General features: G+C 42.1%; 1 protein-coding gene across 1 annotated transcript in view; it reads right to left on the reverse strand.

Moving 5' to 3' along the window:
- Positions 1-8,884: 8,884 nt before the first annotated feature.
- DCBLD1 (discoidin, CUB and LCCL domain containing 1) overlaps positions 8,885-14,695 on the reverse strand; it is a 47,279-nt gene continuing 41,468 nt past the window's right edge. Inside the window, 2 exon segments of the mRNA XM_066179348.1 lie at positions 8,885-11,281; positions 13,795-13,914. Of these exon segments, the coding sequence (XP_066035445.1) occupies positions 10,764-11,281; positions 13,795-13,914 (638 nt within the window). The 3' untranslated portion in view covers positions 8,885-10,763.

Consider the following 14,695-nt stretch of genomic DNA (forward strand, 5'->3'; position numbering starts at 1 on the left):
AGAGCAAAATACGTGTTTTGAAAGACACAGGTACCAGACATGTCTCAAATTTCATTGAGATGTATTTTCTGCTGAATGTTTTTCAGTTTAAAAATATTTGCAGTGTCTGACTGTATAATAATACCATAAATATTCTGAAGGCCTTGACTAGGAAGAGCTATAAAGACTTAGACCTGTCAAAGGCTTAAGTCACTTGGCTCAAATTGTGGAAACTGCCCTTTGTCTCTCTTCTTTTTTGATTGGTGTTTGTTTGTTTTCCATGCATTTTGAAATATTGTAAGTTTTCCACTGAAGTTACAAAACGCTTCCCTTTAAGTTACAACTTCTAGTCCTGAATTTAAGTCCTTTTGTTCAGACTGTCTGTTTTGTGTTTTAAATTGTATTTTAAAAGAAATAATCTCTCGCCTATACTTGAGTGATTATCTCACCCTAAAGCATGAAGCTCATCTGAATGAGCAGAGAGCTCAAGTGAAAGGCAATGGTGTGGTAACTGGTAGTAGTATAATTATGGTAGCGCTTAAGGATTTATTGGGAGTGTGTAAGCAGAGGGCAGAAAACTGTGAGCGTAGGAACTGTCTCAATAGACAAGGCTGAGTCACGTTGGATGAAAAGATGTAGAATGTACAATTGGTGAGGGCTGAAGCTGTTAACTATTTATTTTTTAGCTCTAAATTTTTTAGGAGGGTTTAGATATGGGTGACTTTCAGCAGATGGAAGGAAGAGGGAAAGGAGAGAAATCTAGCTTGAATTGTTGTAAAACAAACAGAGGAATAGAGGCAGCTGTGAATGAAGATGATAGAGGAGAAACAAAATTACTTGGTTATGTTACCTGAGGTCAAAGAAAGTAATTCAAATGTCTTGGTGTTCCAGTGTCGTGCTGAAAGATCTCAGAGGCTGCCCCCCGTGACTGTGGTCACTGAATAAATAGTACTCTGCTTTTTTTTTTTTTTTTTTTTTTTTTTTTTTTTTTTTTTTTTTTTTTTTTTTTTTTTTTCCAGAGACCAACACGAGACAGAAGAGAAATGCGACCTGACTTAGGATATGTGTAGGAAGTCTGGTTTTGCTGATTAAAACCTCAGCTCAATGACCTGAAAAAAATGGGCTAATATATTTCAAGCTTGCCTTTATAAGCTTGAACTTACACTGCTTGGAAAATACTATCATGTTGCCCGGTGTGTCTTTTCCAACAGGACCCAATTCTTTAGATGTTTCACAGTTGTAAGGGAAGCGAGGAGTTGAGAAGTGGAAAACATGCTGACTTTGAAAGAGAAATACTCAATTTCTTTGGATTTTTTTTTTCTCATAGATTTTATTTTCTCATAATGCTTTTAATGCATCAGAGTAGTCTACTCCGTTCACCTGGTGTTCCCTTCCCACAGAAGTACTTTGGAATCTGCTCGTGATGCCTGCTCCTGTGCAGGACATGATGCTTCTGAGTCAAATGATTGAAAAAGGCCAAGTAGTATTTTTCAAGGATTTTCAATTCCTAGGTGAAAACTTTAAAGTCACTTGGGTAAATTTTCCACACTCTATACAATAGTGTTTGATTCAATCAGCTGTCTAAATCATTTGGTGTCTCTCTGTCAGCCTTCTGCGTCATGTGCTAAGGCTTGTGTTTCCTAGCTGTACCTATGTAAACATTGGAGCTGCCAATGTTTTGAAAGCCCTGCAGTAGTATGGTCTTCCAGTCCCCTGTGAGAGGTATGTTAAAAGTCCATGTATTGATTCCAGGAGAACTGGTTACAGTTTTTCTTTGTAACTTTTTTACTGGAGATAAAATATATAGTGATCACAATCCTGCCAGAGTTATTGGCATTCTGTATTTCTTCAAATTTCCTTTTTGAAATGCAAAAGCACTGGAGCCTTAGCAGGCTCCCCGTCTTCTCCTGCATCAGTTGTGGGGCCATCAGCTCTGGCTGCCTGGTTTTCAATGGCTGGGTCTCAATCAGGAGGTTAGGAAAATGTAAATACAAGTAAAGGGAAAGTACAGGCATTCACCGACATGTTTTGATTGCCTGTAGTGCTGGAAGTCAGGGGTGCTTGGGAGCCAGCTGGTAACTTTTCTGTTAAAACTGCAAGTCTTCAAATATATCTGTAAAATCTCTGTAAATCCTGTTGATTAAATCTCATTTGTCTATGAACTGTCTAAATATTTGCATCGATATTACTTTCGTCAAATGAAGTAAGTCAGATTCCCATGAAAATATTTTTTCTAATGTTACTTTGCATGCTGTTGTCCAAGTGTTTCTGTCTGTCATCAGTTTCTTTAGGGGAATGGAAGCATTACAAGTCATACTGCTGAACTGGAATAGTTAACATATTTGGTCCACTGGGCTTCACTGCTGGAAATGTCCCTGACTTGAATAAGGTTTTCCCTCCAAATAAGAAATGGAGCATCCCTATCCAATCCCTGCTGGAACAAACTGTAGAGAGTTTGCCACTGTTGACTCTTCTTCTGCTAAAGGTTGGGGGGAAGACTCCTATAGCTTGCCTATGCTGATCCTCTTGTAGAAGTGGAGCCTTTTGAGTTATGTCCATAAATGCGCCAGTTCCTCTTGGTTTACTTTATAATTTGCTTCGTAGTCTGTGGTTCTGTGAGAGGGGATTTCCCATGGATGGTACAATTTATACCCTGCAGTGGGTACCCTCAGCTTCTGAAGGTGGCAGGTTTGGGCTTGGAACTGAGAAAGTGACTTTTTATATATGATAAATGGGGATTTCTGTATAGCTGTCAATTGAGTGCTGCTGCAGGCTTTCCTGTTTATTTAATCTTCCTTTTTTATCCAATGTGGCAGTTTAGGTGTTCTCCTAATTTGTGATAGATGTGGGGTGTTATAAGGCAATTCAGGAAGCCAGCAGAATTAGGATGCTGCTTTAAGTATTATTTGAAGTGTTGTTTTAAATCCAGGTCACCTATTACTAACATTTATTTTAAAATGAAAGACATGACAGTTCTGTGTATTATGACCCCCACATGTTACTAAGTTAATGGGGCCGTCTTGAGTGGGCTGGGTAAGTAGGCAAGTGTACTTGGGGCTTTGTCAGTTTTTATACTGTTTTCCACGTCCAAACTTGTCTATTACTTTGTAATTGCAATTTGTGACCAGAAGCTTTTTTTTTTTCGTGCAAAGTATTTGCATTTGTATGTGGTGCCAAGAGGGGGCAGCAGCTTCCTTCCAATCTTCAGTATTAACGCCTGAGAAACAGAACCTTTTGTTTCATGGGTTGGGTTTTTTTTTGTGGGTTGGTTGGTTGGTTGTGGTTTTTAATTTAAAAAGAATAGAAAAACTTTATTCATTAGAACTATTTCTAGAAACATGTAATCTTAAAATAATTAACATCCAGTCTAATTGACATCCTGTAGCAAGTAGTTTGCAGATGGCACATATTACAGTTAAAAATTGTCCTCTCTCTATAAATCAGTGAAGCATATGTCCAAACACACATAAACACAGACATGTATAATTACTTACAGCTCTGCATTCATGACTTGCTAAAAACCACTTGATTGCCCCCATCAATTACTTTAAAAAATTACTGCTCTGCTCTCTTACAAGCTCAGAGACAAGCAGTGAAAACAAGCAGTGAAATGTTTTAGCTCTTGTTTGTGGATGGGTTAAGGCTTTCCAAAAGCAGGGGCCGAATGCACTGATCAAACATGAAGTGAGGTGCCAGCTAGGTTCGTAAATACTCCTGCCTGCGCTTTGCCAGTGCCCCTCAACTATGATACAGAACCAGCCTTGTCACTTTTGAATCTGGAATCTTGGCTGGAACAGAGACTGTCCATGGTCATGTCAGGTGAGGAGAAGTGGGAATAAAAGGAGATGACAACTGTGTTTTGCTCTAGTCCAGGTTCACACAGAAGGCTCTTGGTTGGAGAAAAGAGGAATGTCAGTTCACATTGACCCACCCTTGTCTTTTCTCGACTGGTGCTCCTTTCCAGAGACCACCAAATGATAGTCCAGTCTTGCAGACCTTGCTTTGTTGTCATTAACCAGGTGATCAATAGACCTGTCAGCAGAGACATATTTATGTCCTTGGTGCTGGTCCTTGTACAGTGATGCAGTTGTATTATAAAGGAGGGAGGATGGACCAAGACTTCATATGTTAAAAAGTTACCTGTATACCTAAATACTTACCTTAAAGGAGCATGAATGCCATCTGCAAGGTCCTTGTAAGATAGTAGAAAACTTATTGCAGCATTGTTATCAAAAACATGGCTCACTTTGCGTTGGGGCCTGTCAGAAAAGGCTTGTTTGGCCTTTTATGATGAGACGCTGAAAGCGCTTGGTGCATGAGCCATCCACAACCTTTCCACATCCACGCATGACACCAGCATTTCCATATAACAGGCATGCTTTATCCAGGTCACCTTATTCAAATTTTATAAAACTGTCTGTCAGAACAGATGGTGTCACTTAAGGATAAAAAGCTTAGCCATAGATGTGAAGAAAAGCTGCCTCTTCAAGTGAGGTCTGCTAGCTCGTCTTAGTCTTTATCACCCCTGTCTTTCCCTGCTCGACAGAGGACTTTTCACAGGTTTGTGGTTGGTGTTTTCAGAGGTCTTTGCATTTTTGGATAGGTTTGATTTGTTGCTACAGCTCTGGACAGGTGGCAGCATATCTGTCTATCTCAGTTCACCCATCTGCGAAATGGTGTTTGGCTGGGCCAGAGAAATTAAGATGCACAAAACACATTTGTAAAGACTGGTTTCTAGTATATGCTCAGGGGGTTAAATTGTTCAGGGGTGGGGTGGTGGGTAGTATTACCATCTTTCTGGGTCCTTTTTCCCCTTGTTTTATGGCAAGCATCACCATCTTCTCTGCTATCTGGCACTCCTCGTGGAGGAGGACTTCTGATAAGCTCCCTGTCATGGCTCAGGCTTCACCCATTGCTGGGTGTGTCTATATTGTTCGTTTTAAAATTGGTCTTGCTGTTTCTTTTAAGCCTAGAATTTTGCCTCCCTCCCTACCTTTTTGCCTGCCTTCTAGTAGGCAACATACATGTGTTTTTAAAGTCTATTATTGTCTGTTGTCATCTGATTTGGCTGAGAGAATGTTCAAAGCTTTGAATAATTTGTTATGTTTGTAACTTTTCTCATTCTTTTTGGTAGCTCAGATTTAGTAGAACGAAATGCTGGATATTCAGGATACAGTTCCTCTTTGCGTTAGCCAATAATGCAGATTATTAATACAATAAGGGAGCTTTTCCAATAAAGTCTGTTAAAAAAATTGTGTCTAGTCAAAATTACAAGTTCTTGATGTCTGTTAAGGGTGACTATTCGGGGCACAAATGCCTTAGTAACACTACTATGTCTTATTTGTTGACTTTCATTTTTTACTATGGTAAAAAAATTATGTTGTGCTTTAACTTGATTAAGTTGTCTCCTTCCTGGATTTCTCTTTTTTATACTTGTGACTATACAAAAATAAACAGCATGATTCTCCTGGATGTCACATGGCAGAGCAGTAGCTGTGTTGTGAGTGTCTAAGTAATGAATTAACTCAGCCCAGGACAAGAGGTTACTGAATAACCTTTGCCTACTGTGGATGGCAAAGGTTTTTCAGGATTTACAGCCACTTAATGTGAGGCGAAACCTAAACAAATTGGTGATGTTTGAATGAAAACGTCTCCAAATTCACATGTCCAGACTACACAATGTGATAGCACAGAAAGTCAGATGTGAGGCATCCTCCTTATCATGGGTAGCATGAATTTTCTCCAACTTAGGATGTCTTCCCTCTTGTCTTTATCTAGTTTAGAAATACTTTATCTGACTCCTTGTTGCGTGTCCTTAATGGATTGTAGGACTGTACCGGGGGGAGAAAGGGGGCTTCAAAAAAAAGGAAGCTCTCAGGAGGTTTCTATTTTAAGTTTGAAACTGATTGTGCAGAAATGGCACCTTCCTTTTAAATAAGTATGTTCTGTGAAACTCACTCTATCTTCAATAATTCATAGGCATCGCAATGGTAGTCTTGTTAGCCCCCCACAGCTGTGGCAGGGTAATTTTCAGTGTAGGTATCAACAACACTGATGAGTTTCAAATGAAATGGTAAATTCTGCTTTCACACTGTACTAATTACAGCAGAGGCTGGAGGTCAGTACAAACTTACATCATAGCCGACACTGGAAAGAAAAGGGCAGTACACAATTTTTATTATGGAAAATAATAAGGAAAAAGGAATGCAACAACATAACCTTGTCATTCTTTTTCAGTCTGGCCTGATTACAGGCTGGGGAGCCTTTAAGAGGCCCACTTGCTGAGCAAAGCCAACCTGATTTAGGAGGGAGGGTGGACAGAAGAATACAGATGGATTTCTATAAGGTTACTTTTCAGTGGGCATCTGATCCTGCAGGACTGCTGTGAGACCACAGACTCCCTTCTTAGAACTCTCTTTATTTTTTCACTTTTTGTTTTAATGATAGTGATCTACCGAACACATAAACACAGTTAGGTATCTGCTCCTGTAATGGGACCTATAGCCTGATATTCGCATCCTAGGTAGGGAATACTTTGTGCTTCAGACAGGGTTCCACTAAAATCTGTCCGTGGAGTGAAGGATTGCCAGTTCTCTGGCAGTCAGTGGGAAAAATCTGAAGGAAGTGTGTATTAAAAACTTAATCTTCCCAGGTTTTAGCTATGCCAATAATGCAGACCAGCCATGGGACTCACACGCTGCTTCAAATGATCGGGATCCAACCTCCTGTGTTTTTGCAAAATAAGGAGGCAGGGATCTGTCATTTACACACAGGTGCTAGAGATAGTGCTGTGACTGCTACATTTTAGTTCAGTGCTCACAATACTCATATGCCAGAGGTGCCAATCAGCTTCAGGGCTTTCCCTGCCTGCCCCCATCTCTGCAGACTGCTGTAGTGAGTGGGCTGCTGAGCTGATTGAACCCCTCCTGTGGATGCTGTCTGGAGAGGGAGGCAAGGCCAAGCTGTTGATCCAAAGATCATAAAAAAGAGAGCAGGCGATGTTCTAACTAGGACATTCCCTGAGCCAGGAAATCCATATTCCAGTCTAGGGCAAATTTTAATCTACTGCCTGTTGGATGTCAAGACTGTGGTAGGTACTAAGGTAAAGTTAAATATCTGATGTTTAGCAACTAAAAGAAACAGAAAAATACTCTTTACAATTACACTTGATAGGAAAAAATGCTTTTGTGTGCATTAGAAAGGTACTTGATAGAAGAAATAAGAATTTGTGATCTATTTGCCAGTCTAAGGAGGTCAGGGGAAAGAAAATTTGTGGTTTTGCTGTGGTATTTTTGGAACCTTTATTGTAGTTGGTTGGGGTTTTTTTGTAAATTTTTTGTGTTTTAAATATAAGGCACCAGCTGGAAATGCATGCTGTCATTTTTTGGTTTGAGTTGTAGGTAGCTGACACCATTTTTTACACTTACCTCAAGAGCCACCTCCTTCGTTTCCTTCAGTCAGACGTGCAGTTACAGAGCTGCCCCTGTTCCCAGCAAAGTCAGCCACCTGCTGTCAATAGCAATGGGACAGGCAGGTCCTAAGTGCCAGGAGCAGTTAATATTTAACCTTCCTGTGGACTCTGACTTGGCTTTACTGTTCCAACCCACTGGGAGTGCCTACTCAGGAAGGGAGTTTGGTACCAAAACACCACTGAAAGTCTCCATTGACTAGAGGATCAAACTCTGCTCTCACACAATATCTAGAGAAGCTGGAGAGAGATCCAGAGCTAAGAGGCCTTCTGAGTGTGGAAATATCCCAAAATGGTGCATACTCTAACCTTCACTGTGGAACAAAGGGTTTTAAACCTGTGATGTTTTATAAGGCTGCTTGTGTTATACCTATATCTGGCTTTGGCAGTGAGGACAGGCTGATGCAGACAAGCTGGAGTTTAATGTATCAGTATGTAAAAAGCCATTCAGAGGAGGAACATGAGGATGGGCACAAGCACTGGTAAGATTCAGGCAATCCTCTTCCATTCCTACACCAGGGTTTTGTATCTCTACCACCATTAGGATACAGAGATGTAGGGTAGGGAATTTCTCTTGCGTATCTGCTGCTAGGGTTGCTAAAAATTTCCTATGCCAAGGTGGAGAGGCCCAAGGCTTTTAGTGTTAACCACACTCAGCAATCCCTCAGATGTGAACCATGGAGCACCACAGCAGGGACCAGGACATGTGCTGCCTCTGTCCCTGTCAGCACTAAGCTGCTGTGAGGGGAGGCTGAAGGTGTGTGGGGATCTATTTTAAGCCACATTTGCAGGTTTGTTTGGTTTCTTTAGAGGGGGGTGGGGATGAAGGCAAGGTGCAAATAGAGACCAAACTTTCCATTAGGCTAAATCGGCTGTGTTAAGATGTGTTTGAATCACAGCAGAAATGGGCAGATGCTGCCAAGAAGCTTTTGACACTTGTACCATGCTGCAGATGCACCAAGCATGTGGCAGAAATATGCAAAAAGTTCATAATACAAGTAGCGTCATCTGCTGTCTGGTCCCCTTGCATTGCTGTGTTACTTAGCTGCCTCATTAGGTGGGGAGCAGGCCTGATTACTGACTTGTTTGTCAAGTGACAAGTCAGGCTAATTAGTTGTGTGGGCAGAGGATTGGTTTCAAGCTCATCAGGAGGGCATCCTCATCCTTCCCTCAATCATATGCATCCAGCAGCGGGGTTTGGGCGCAGGAGTTTGTTTATGGGTTCTTCTTCTCTAGAGCTTATGGACATAAAATCTGGGCTAAACGGGGCACTGAGAGAATCTTTTTTTAGCCTGTCACACTGGGGCCATGAATTGCAGCAGCGCAACTGGCACTTTTGCAGGGCGTAAGGAACACTTCTCACCCTGCAGGGTATGTGGCGGGAGTGGGCGTGCGGCAACGATCGAGTCACCCAGTGAAGTGGCAGGCCTGTGTGGCTGATTTACAAATACCAGTGTTCTTTATTTACACAGACATGTAAACAACAGAAGGTAAACAACACCGCCCAGCTCGGTCTAACAAACAGGCTGCTGCTGTTTCACTTCAGGACCTGAGGTGTTTTAGACATTTCACAGAAACTGTATTGACAGCAAACACAGGAAGGCTACGAGGTTACCTTGACTCTTCCTCCTTTGCACGGGAATCGCATGCATGGTGCGGCAGCGCGGGGAGCGGCACCACCTGAGGCCGCAAAACAGGGGTATGCAAAGAACCCACTCCGAGCTTGCCTTAAGTTCAGGTCTGGCTGGAGTAAGCAGTATTTGTGAGCAGTACCACTGCAACCAGCCCATCCTCTGACAGAACTTTCCACCCAGAGATCTGAAAGCACTCTGCAAACAGACTGATCAATCTTCGTTGCAATCTTTGCAAATCATCCTGTTTATATACAAGGAAATAAAGGGAGGGCCTTCAAAGAGCGACTTTCCCAGAGCTCAGGTTTTACTGGTCTCGTTTCCCAACCTTGTGCTTTAAGTATAGCACCATTCTTTCTTCACAGAAGTATATAGCTTCTTGATATTTTAGGACAAGCTTTTGAATTCAAAGAAATGCCCCAAGCACTGGAGGTAGAAGGGCAGTGCATGGTCCCAGTCACGACCAGAAGCTGTTCTGCTCCAAAGCAGCCCCTGCTGAAAGAGGAGCAGCTACTGTGCGATACATTGCACCAAATCCCAAGCTTTTTCAAGTTTGTCTGAAAACGGAACTGCCAAGATAGCTGCAAAAGAAAAACTATGAGAAAACAACAGTGCTGATCTGCTGTCGTGCAAATTTAACTGCAACAGTAACCCATACACACACTGTGTTTTAGTTAGTTGAAATATTTCTAACAGAAATGTTATGCTAAATTTGTAAGACAGAAAAATACCTAGTGGAGAAATGAAGAGTTCAGGAAGTTTGCTGCTTTGTGCCAAGGAACAAATTTCCTTATAATTTAGCAGCAAAAGAATCAGCTAGGGCTTGAACAGCATCAAATTCTCAGCTGTAAATTCACATTTTAGATACACACACACACTTCCTAAACAAAAAAAAAAATTAAAATAGCTTCCCCAGATTAACTGGTATTGGATATGTTGTTTGGTTTTTTTGGTTTGGTTTTTTTTTCTTTTCTGTTGCGGAGTCATAACCATGGCTTGAACCCAAAACCAGTTTCAGCCTTTCTACCTGTTTTCTAACATGAATTGCAAGTTAGATGGGCTCAGCTTGTACGCTAGATCAAATTCAAGCATGTGAGAAATGCTGCTAAAAAAGCAGCTGGGAAGTTGTGTTTGAGCACAGTATTTAAATACTCAGCTGCCTTCTCTCACGCACATTATGCAGAAAGTAGTTGACTTCTATCCTCCCAGTTAGAACTACAGCCCTATCTTCAGTTATCATAGGAAAGGAGATGAATCAACACAACCATAAGATACACCATTTACAGCTGCCAGTACAGCAGCAGGTAAGACAGACAGAAAAAGAGGACTGTTTTTCTTAAATAAGCATTCCTGCAATCCTTTCAAACCCCCAGGTGAAAAGGAAACCTAAGAAATTCTCCTTAAATAAAAGCTATGTACAGATTGCACACATTGCAAATGGAGCACTGAGATCAGTTACAGAAAATAAGATGTACAGTCTTCACTGATAACATCTCTCTTGCTATAAACAGTGATAAACAGCATATGCTTTCTTCAGATGTCAGAACCCAGCAAGACAGCAATATTATGTACACAGGGCTTGTTTGCCTTCTGCCTCCCACAGCAGAGTCCCTCCAAACTCTGTTTTCACTTCAGAAAGCTGTGCAGTGACGTTCCTGCGCACCGTGCCGCTCCTGCTCGGCAAATCACAAGAGAGCTGTCATTGCTGTCTGGCTTATGGGCTTGAGGCAGTCTCTGGGCGTGGAGTAACCCTCGCCCCCGAGAGCAGTTTGCTGGGGTTTCTGGTAGTCTGTGCTGTAGCTCACCGAGGTCAGAACACCATTAACTTTGGGTTTGTCGTAGTTTATGACACTCTGGGGTGTCTGATAGTCTCCATTCCTGGTGTCGGCTTTACAGGAACTGGAGAAGCTGCCAGCAGTAAGGGAATGTATCTGAGATGAGGCGACAGGAACGTTGTAGCCGTTCTCAGAGGGGAAATTATTTTCTCTTGCCATGTGCCGCTCTATGATGGGGGTGGCGTACTCGGGCTCTTGGCTGGTCAGGGGCAGAGCATATTCATGCCTGTTGGCTCTGTGAGGGCAGTGATAGTGGTTTTCGAACTCAGAACTCCCCCTTCTTCCCTCCTCTTTGGTGTCCATGGGGCGAAAAGTAGATCCTTTACGTGTTACCGTCCCAGTCCCAATCATGAGAGGCTGCTGATAATCTAAAAGGAAACATGAAATGCTTAATAAGGCATAGATTGGTTATCTTATGCATACAATACTTAGGCATAGATAGGTATTTTATGTTTCAGAACTACTCTGTTATTGTATCAAACGTGTGGTTATTGGGGATCTGAGGAAACCTTTCCCCAACACCGATCCTGTAACCTCCTTCAGCAAGCAAGAGTTGCAGAACATGGCAGAAGCTCTTCCACAGAGAAGCTCCAATCTGCCACCTCTTTTTCTACTCCTCCCCTCCCTCCCTCCCTCCCTCCCTTTCCCTACCTACCCTCCCAAATAAAGTAACACTTCTGGAGTATACTTGAAAGCCCTAAAAAAGAGTGACAGCAACAAAATATTAGCATCAAACTGGACAAAGGACATTGCATGAAGGTCCACAAGCGAGTTCTCCAAAGTGAGTGTTCCACTTTTGGAATAATTAAAATGCCCAGAGGATTCTTAACAAGCCGGCTTTATTTAAAAGGCATCTCACAGTAGCTGACTGACAAGGAGGATGAAGTTAGGCAAAACGGCAGCCAAGAGAGTCAATGGAAGTGTGAAATGTGCTAAGCCAGCTCAGCATGGCTGCAGGCATGCCAGGGGGGGATGAGCTTGGGGGGAGAAGTGGGAATGGTGCTGCTGGAGGAACTGGGCAGTCACCCAGTCAAGGGGGATGGCAGGGACAGAGCTGGCCTAAGGCAAAGGGCCTGAGCAGGAGCAAGGAGTGAGATGGAGGAAATACGGCTTCAAGAAGTGCATGTTTTCACCTCTAGTTAAGGCAGGTGCCAGGCTGCCGTGTGAGGGGATCTGAACGAGAAGGTTTTCTGAGAAAACAAGCAATACTATTATGAGACAAGTGAACGTTCTAACTTTCTCGCTTTGGCGCTGGTGACAATCTCCTGCAGATCCATACGGTGGCCTGAACAGCTCTAGTAAATGACACTGCTAAAGCATCGTGTTTCCATGCAGGCGTGAAGAAGTTAGCTCGGTTTCTGTTCTGGCATCGCGGTTCATCTGACATGAGCGTCGAATTCGATCCCATATGTCCTGTGAATCTTTTTGGCAGTTTCTGGCTGCGTCCCAAACTTCAGCATGTAGGGTGAAGGTGTTATGATATCTCACTAAGTAAGTAGTGCAGCTCTCCCCAGCATCGGTGCTGCCATCCCCAGAAATCTCTCTCGCTCAGGATGGAGCATCTTGACTTCCTCCTGGCTGCCTTTGGGGACTGGCAGGCAGCTGGGGGTCTGAGGTGAGGGAATTTCATGTAGCACGATAACCTACATGCAAATCGTGTGCTCCCTGCAATTAAATTATTAAACAGCACATTTCTAGGTTGCATTCACGTTCTTATTTCATGTTTTTTGTTTTTAAGGAGACTGCCAGTGAAATGCTAAGGCTGGGAATATATTGGAGCCAGGCTCAGAGTTCAGACTTCCCACAAACACAGCAGGAGGGAATGGTGGAGAGAGCAAAGACTTCCAGGACATGGCCAGGGGACCAAGTAACCATATTCTGTGAGGAACCTTTATTCATTTTCTTTCTTTAAAACTGCTTTATAGGTCTCAGCATATTTACATTGAAAGTTTCTATAGAGGATTGAAACTGTCTTTGAAAGATATTGAGAGGAGTACCATATGGAATTACAGTAACCATTCATTTGTTTTTTAATGTATTTCTCTGCCAAACACAATGAAGAAATTCTAAAGAATTTCTAAGGTCTGTAGACTGGAAACAGCAAACTAATCTTTCTTCAAGAGTGCTGATTACTGATCCCATGAAATGGCTGGTCTCAGTAGCCTTACCAGACAGACTAGACTAGGCTGGGATAAGATGTGTTAAGAGGATGAATTAAAAAATCATCCCTTTGTGATGCAAATAGTACTGATACTCTTTCATTGGGATTTGCTCTATCCAAACAGCGACCTGGAGCCAAGGTAGAACAGGAGGGAAAATGCTGTAGTTGGCTTTCTTCTTCTCTCTCATCTACCTTGCCTCCTCTTCTGGAGGCCTCATCTCCCAGATAGTTCAGCAAAGCTGCACAGGGATCTCAGCACAACTTCCAGCTGGGTATGAAATCCCACCATAACCCAACTAAGAATTTTTTCTACTCGAACAGCAGCAAGGGGCATCATATTTTGTTCAATTTCCAGAAACACTTGTGTTTAAATAGAAACAAAAATTAGTCAGCAAAGGGAAACAATCCTATCCTAGCCACATTCTTGCATTTCATCCATGTTGGAGTCCCTTCCATCATTACCTTCAGCTGTAACTATTTCAGAGGCAGGACATTTTTCCAATAACTCCAAGAAAATAAAATTCCAAAATAATGGGCCTTTCCCTCCCTAATGTATTTATCTGCTCCACTATACATTTGGGATGAACATGAATAAATCTGTTTCTGGGCCTCAGTTTGCATAAGAGCTGAAGCTTGAAACATTGCCGGGCCATCCCTCTCCCTGTTACTGGCTCTGCACACAGAGCAAAAGGGATGCATCTGAGGGAGAGCAGCTGTTACCTGCCATGTCACTGGTGACCAGATCCAGCTTTTGTGGTGTCTCCTTCTCATTGTTATAGCTGATGGTAAATTCAGTTGACTGATGTCTGGTAAACGGCTGCTTGATTTGTTTCCAACAACCTATGAAAAAGAAATAAAAATAGAAGGCTTACCAGCAAGTTAAATGCTTGGAATCAGGAGACTTACCAGAAAGTTTAATTTTTGGTATACTCATAGCTGTCAATATATTGAAATAGTTAAAAAACATGACTAAAATAGGCTGTTTATTTTTAAAAAGCCCCCTAAATATGGAGGGTGAAGGAAGAAGTGAATCATCAGCTGGGATTTCCAAGTTTATATAAGATTTTTTGGCAAGAAGGGCTCAAACTCTGTAGGTGCCTACAGTGTTGCTTTAAGTTGGTATATTGATAAAATACCAACTTTAAGTCAGTTATGTTTTGGCACTGAATATGTGGCAAAAAGAAAGCTTAAAATTTCTCTTTTTCTTCAGTAGATTAGTGTGGCTTCCATTTCATTGCTATCTGAGCACCTGCACTCATCAATTAACTTGTTCTCACAACATCCTTATAAGACAGAAAAGAAAAAAAAAATCCACAGTGTCAGGGACTTGCTTGAGCCTGTACCAGGAGGTCTGTGGAGAGGTGAGTTTGACTCACAGCTTCCTAAGCCCCAAGCCTGGTCCACAAGGGTTTAGGAGCTTGATTTATGAAGCAGACGTACAACAAATGAATTGACAGGGTAAGAGGCAACCTCCAATTTCTTGGGATTTGTCCTCATTAGCAAGTGAGAAAGGATTATGATGTGACCTTGAAAAATCATATTAGCAAATATGATGTTAAGTACAAATTAATTTTCTAATGAGGGCGAGCTGCAGTGGGTAACAGCATTCCTTTCACTGACG

This window comes from Chamaea fasciata, unplaced genomic scaffold (assembly GCF_029207755.1).
Source record: "Chamaea fasciata isolate MVZ Bird 193981 ecotype frontalis unplaced genomic scaffold, bChaFas1.0.hap1 SCAF_3, whole genome shotgun sequence".
NCBI classification, from domain to species: domain Eukaryota; kingdom Metazoa; phylum Chordata; class Aves; order Passeriformes; family Sylviidae; genus Chamaea; species Chamaea fasciata.